This window comes from Anarrhichthys ocellatus, unplaced genomic scaffold (genome assembly GCF_004355925.1).
Source record: "Anarrhichthys ocellatus isolate YVR2014 unplaced genomic scaffold, GSC_Weel_1.0 scaffold3199, whole genome shotgun sequence".
In the NCBI taxonomy this organism is placed as follows: Eukaryota; Metazoa; Chordata; class Actinopteri; order Perciformes; family Anarhichadidae; genus Anarrhichthys; species Anarrhichthys ocellatus.
The window spans coordinates 1-6,077 of NW_022283173.1; the positions used below are offsets into that span (position 1 = coordinate 1).

Here is a 6,077-nt window from a genome sequence, read left to right on the forward strand (position 1 = left end):
ATGGAGGAGGTGTTCATGGAGAAGCACAGCATCCACCCGTCGCTGGTGGCCGACGTGCACCAGTACGTCTACAGGCGCACCGGCGTGATCGGCATCCAGCCCGAGGAGGTGACCGAGGCGGCGAAGAAGTCGGTGACGGAGAACCGGCTGCACCGCTGCCTGATCTGCGGCGCCCTCTCCGAGCTCCACGTCCCGCCGGAGTGGCTGGTTCCCGGCGGGAAGCTCTACAACTTGGCCAAGTCCACTCACGGCCAGCTGCGGCCGGACAAGAACTACAGCTTCCCCCTCAACAACGTGGTGTGCTCCTATGACCCCCAGAGGGACGTCCTGGCCCCGGATTATAAACTCAGCTCCCTCAACACCTGCAACTGGTGTCACGGCACGTCGGTGCGCCACATCCGCGGCAACGGGGTGGTGGTCTACCTGGACGGGGACCGAACTAACACCCGCTCCCAGGGCGGGAAGTGCGGGTGCGGCTTCAAGCACTACTGGGAGGAGAAGGAGTACGACAACCTCCCCGAGGCCTTCCCCATCACGCTGGAGTGGGGGGGGCGGGTGGTGAGAGAGACGGTGTACTGGTTCCAGTACGAGACCGAGCCGGCTTTGAACAGCAACGTGTACGACGTGGCCATGAAGCTGGTTACCAAGCACTTCCCAGGGGAGTTTGGCAGCGAGATTCTGGTGCAGAAGGTGGTGAACACCATCCTACACCACACCGCCAAGAAGAACCCGGACGAGTACAACCCGGTGTCCATCGCTGGGGCTCATGCCCAGCGCCTCACCGACGCCGCGGAGATGCCGCCGGACACCCAGCCACCCACTAAGATCATCCTGACCGGTCAGAAAGCCAAGACGCTCCACAAGGAGGAGCTGACGATGAGCCGGGCGGAGCGCAGCATCCAGCAGAGCATCAGCGAGCAGGCCGCCGTCACCCAGAAGAGGCGGACTGACAAGCTGAAGCAGGAGCAGAAGGGCCGGACATCTTCTGCCGGCGGCTCACCGGAAACCTCCTCCTCCTCCTCCGCTCCAGCCACCCCGACCAAATCCTCCTCGTCCACCAAGGAGAAGAAGATCCGCGTGACCACCAGCGACGGCAGGCAGGCCATGCTGACCCTGCAGGTCCACACCACCTTCTCGGAGCTGCAGAGGAGCATCGCTGACCAGTTCGGCGTGCCGCCGGCGCAGCAGTGCATCCGCCACGGCTTCCCGCCCAAAGAGCTGCCCCCTCCGAAGGACGGCGAGGAGAACGAGCCGGCGGCGCTGCAGCACGGCGACCGGGTGACGGTGGAGATACTGAGGGCGCCCGAGGACAAGGCGCCCGCAGCCTCAGGCTCGCACGCCGCGAAGAGTGAGGACGCCGCCGCCGTCGTCGTCACGTCCAGCAGGACGAGCGGCCGCGAACTCCAGGACAGCATCGACCTGGAGATGTCCTCCCTCTGTCTCCTGGCAACCTTGATGGGTAAGAATCAAACTCCTCCTCATGACGCTTCTTCTTCACGGTTAGGTAAAGTCATGTGACCACTGAGATCATGTGACCACAAGTCTTTATCTCAGCTCAACTAAGAACTAAGAATTGTTTCCATTATTGATTTTATTGAGTTTTTCACAAAGATATAAACAACATCTACACAAATAGTTCAATTGGTTTTGCAAACAAATAACAAATAAATACAGATTAACAGAGTAGTTGTCATTTCAATATTCATACAAACATACTTTAATCAGGCGTTCATGTAGTCGGTGTCACATCATATAAATATGTTGCATTTCTTCCAGTTTTTGTTAAATATATTCTCGTTGACTGTCAACGTTCCAGCCACTGTTCCTGTTTTTTTTGGGGAATGTTTAACGACTTTCTTACTCGCTGGAAGTAAATCTTTAGTGAAGTTCTCACCAGATCTCATGTCACCTAAAAAACATGTTGAACAACGGCATCGACATGTTTCCAGCGTCTCTTCATCTTTGTACAGTTCCAGAGCGTACGCGAGAGGTCAGCCTCCAGCATTGTTGTTGTTTGTTTATTCGTCATATTTTGAGTGACAGCGACAGTTTTGTCTGCACTTCCTGTGAGCAGGAGCTCAAACAGGAACACAGAAAGACTCTGAGATTCAGGTGATTATACGCTGACGAAAACACAGTTATGAATATAATAATAATACGTTTCTGGCCCTTTTTTTAAAACGTCGACGTATAAGAACCAACGTCATGAACTCTCTGATACCATCAAACATTTTATAACACGTTGATATGAGGCTCAGACACATAAAAACTATGAATGATTAGTTTGAATGATTTTTATGCTTCATAAATACTCCAGAATCTGATGAATATTAAAACACAGCAGCTTCATTTTGGGGCGTTTTCGAGACGTGTTGAGACAAATTAAATATGATATATTATATAACTAGTGACTATTGAAGAGAATGAAGTATGTTGAGTTGGAATAACTTAATATCTGTCAGAAACCAGAAACCTGAAGACGTCCCTAACGTGAAGATATGAAACAGAGCAGAGTAGTTATAGATCGATCAGCTGATCATTTAATCAGCAAATCCATTCATAACCGTTAATATTTACCTTTTAAAACTCTCTGAGCTCTGATATTAACATTTATATACAAACAAAAACAAAATGTGCTTTAGTTCATCGGCTCCCAAACAAAGCAAAAGAACTGATCGCATACTTTGACAAAAACATGTTTTCTCCTCAAACATTCATTCAGAAATGTTTCACAGACCTGAAGAGTGTTCTCACTGTTGATTAATAAGTCATGTTGCTCATGAAGCGATTAGTTCTTCGGTCATAAAATGAATAAAAGGATGAAAAATATCGATCAGTGTTTCCCCTAAAGCCCAAGACGACGTCAGAGATGTTCAGAAAATATTCACATGAAACAAAAAATACTCTAACCACTTCATTGATTATCTGAATAGTTAACAATAATATAATATAATTAACAAGTCATCGATTAATCGAGTTTACAAATATTCTCACATGTGAAAGATGAAACTATAAAAACGAGTCAGAAATAGATGAAATCAAAGCGACCGCTGGTTTAATAACGTCGTGATATTCTCTGTTGTTCAGCGGTGCGTTCAGGGTCTCACCTGCCTCGTTAAATGCAGTTCCGCTCTCTCTGTTTGTTCCAGGTGAGGACGTCTGGTCGTACGCAAAGAAGCTGCCTCACTTGTTCCAGCAGGCCGGCGTCTTCTACAACATCGTGAAGAAGGACATGGGTATGTTTACACAACCTGACTCCTGGGTTCTTAGATCTGGGTTCTAAACCCGCTGCATGTGAACTCGGACTCTACAGGAACCGGTCCGTCATGATGCACTTCAACATGTTGTCATCACCTGGTTTATTCCGCTGTCGTCGTTTAGTTTTCATTGCTTTTAGGAGCGATCGCTCCTGATTATTGGAGATAAAAAGCATAATGTTGCTGTCGGAACAGAAACTCAGGTTTTGCACAAATATAGAAGAATTAAAAGTTAGCATTTAAAGAAGCAACGGATCCTAAAACTCACACTTCAGATCATTACAAAAGAAAATATAACTTTTAGAGATCAACGATGATCCATATTGTTGTCTGATTACATCAGCTGATCTATAAGGATCCACAATATTATTCTCACCATCGTCCGAAAAACACTTTGAAGTCAGTAAACCATCAAAAATACTAAATGTTGTACTTTTACCTTGTTGTAGTAATTAGTGTTTTTTTTTCGTCATAAGAACACACAATTCAAATGATTATGAAATAATAGATTGTATTTTTATAGTCATTATATTATTTTTAATGCTGTATAATAATGAGCTTAGAGCTCGTATTAGAAGTCAAACAGCTCATAATTCATCTCTAATATCTATTTTATATTCATAAACATCTCCTTCAAACTACTGGATTTATTCTAGTTTATCACCAAAACTACATTTTACAGGTGACATGTGAACACATCATGATAAGGTTATAATGTACCTTCAGCCAGTACTCATGTTCACTGAGCAGAGCCTGAAGGCATCATCATGTAACTGAAGTGAACCTCCGTCGGTTAGCCGTTAGCGGTGCTGCTAACGTTACTTGCTCTCCTGTCGGTTAGCCGTTAGCGGTGCTGCTAACGTTACTAGCTCTCCTCGGTTAGCCGTTAGCGGTGCTGCTAACGTTACTAGCTCTCCTCCTGTCGGTTAGCCGTTAGCGGTGCTGCTAACGATACTAGCTCTCCTCCTGTCGGTTAGCCGTTAGCGGTGCTGCTACCGTTACTAGCTCTCCTCCTGTCGGTTAGCCGTTAGCGGTGCTGCTAACGTTACTAGCTCTCCTCGGTTAGCCGTTAGCGGTGCTGCTAACGTTACTAGCTCTCCTCCTGTTGCTTTAAACACTGATTGGTTGTTTACAATGAAACATGGTGTCCTGAGTACTTCCTGTTCTTCTTCTTCTTCTTGTCTTCAGGAACAGAGCCATGGAGCTGGAGACCCAGCTGGAGGTCTTCTCTGTTCAGTACCTGCAGGGACTCTGACTGACTTCATTGATCCTTCAGAAACACATCTAAACCAGTGGTGGGCCGTCAGGATCAGCAATGCCTTCACTGCTGGCCTAAACAGAATCACAAAGTTATATCTATTTTATAATTGAATCATTTTTCTTAAATACACTACATGTATTATAATTTATAAAAATATTTCCCCATTATCTTATGTTCTCCTTGCACAGCTACTGTCTTCCTCAGTTGCTCTGCTTCCAGTGCAGCTTGTTTTAAGTAGAGCTTTTATCCAATCAGATCTCACCTCTGTGTCTCTAGGTAGAACAGAGGCAGAGGCCTGCAGACTCACAAGTGCATCCATGTGCAGTTTAATTGAATGGGGACGATATTGTTGATCGTCATAGTGTTCAACCAATCAGATCTTTATTTTGACATGTTGGGGTATGTCGGGTAGTGAATCACATCACGTGATGCAGCTCAGCCAATCAAATATGGGCATTCTGACTGAGTGAGATGCACCATGACACGGGGCTGAGACGAGGAAAGACACTGCAGAGCAGTACGTACAAAGCTCAAGTTGTGAAAGTAAAATCATAAGACGATCTCTTTAGGCTGTGACTTGTCATTAAGGAGTGATGGTGAGTCCCACAGCCAGACCAGCTGAGAACCACTGTCCTGCATGAGCATGGAAAACATTATATATTATATATATTTTCCTGAATATAAGCTTCTGCATTTTCAAAATGCTCTAGTACTATTCAAACGTATTGCAAGTCTCGTACCGAAAGGTACGTACATTTAATACGTACATAGTTACAGCCTTAGAAACTGATAATATCTGTGGCGCCATCATGTGGTTATAAGATGGTATTTCAGCTGCAGGACAACAGTGAAGGCCTAGGTATAAAATGCACGGCCCAACACTGATCTGCACATATTTTAATGCTTCATGCTTCTTCTTTAGGTCATCACAAACAGTTCACACAAGGATGCAGACTCAGAGGATAGACACAAATACACACAGAGATCATGTACATGGACGTCTTATTGTGGGTTTAAATAAGTGAAAGAAAAAGGTGACATCACAATCGTCATCTCTGTGACATCATCAGCAACACATCAGAGTGTGTTGTCCTCTCTGGTTGTTATTAAAAGAGTAGAGCTCATGTAGCTGTGACCTAAAGTACAGGACGGTCAAACGGACCGATGTCTTAACTCAAAGCTACGCTTAATGAATGTTTGTCCGTCGTTCTCCCCTCAGCTCGATATATATAATTATAATTATAATGAATATAATATCAGCTCCTGGCTCCCGATAACTGAACTAAACAAAAGGAGCAAAATAACCAAGTTCAGTTTATTGGTGAAGCTGATCTGAAGCGGACTGAACGAGATGTTTCAGGCTCCTGAGCTGCTGCTGGTCCGTTTATATGAAACATAATCACCTGTAAGATGGTCTCAGTCTCAGGACGACATTAGAACGAAGGTCTCAGTCTCAGGACGACATTAGAACGAACGTCTCAGTCTCAGGACGACATTAGAACGAAGGTCTCAGTCTCAGGACGACATTAGAACGAACGTCTCAGTCTCAGGACGACATT

The 6,077-nt window shown here is 45.5% G+C and overlaps 1 protein-coding gene across 1 annotated transcript; it reads left to right on the forward strand.

Annotated features, from left to right (window-relative positions):
• Positions 1–3,727, forward strand: LOC116378813 (deubiquitinating protein VCIP135-like). The gene is made up of 2 exons (XM_031840726.1): positions 1–1,459; positions 3,150–3,727. The coding sequence occupies exons 1-2, from the start codon at positions 1–3 to the stop codon at positions 3,281–3,283; spliced, it is 1,593 nt and encodes a 530-aa protein (XP_031696586.1). The 3' UTR covers positions 3,284–3,727.
• The last annotated feature ends 2,350 nt before the right edge of the window (positions 3,728–6,077 follow it).

Coding starts and splice junctions, on each gene's coding strand:
- LOC116378813 (XM_031840726.1), top strand. CDS start 1: ATGGAGGAGGTGTTCATGGAGAAGCACAGCATCCACCCGTCGCTGGTG. Junction 1,460..3,149: donor TCTCCTGGCAACCTTGATGG/GTAAGAATCAAA, acceptor TGTTTGTTCCAG/GTGAGGACGTCTGGTCGTAC.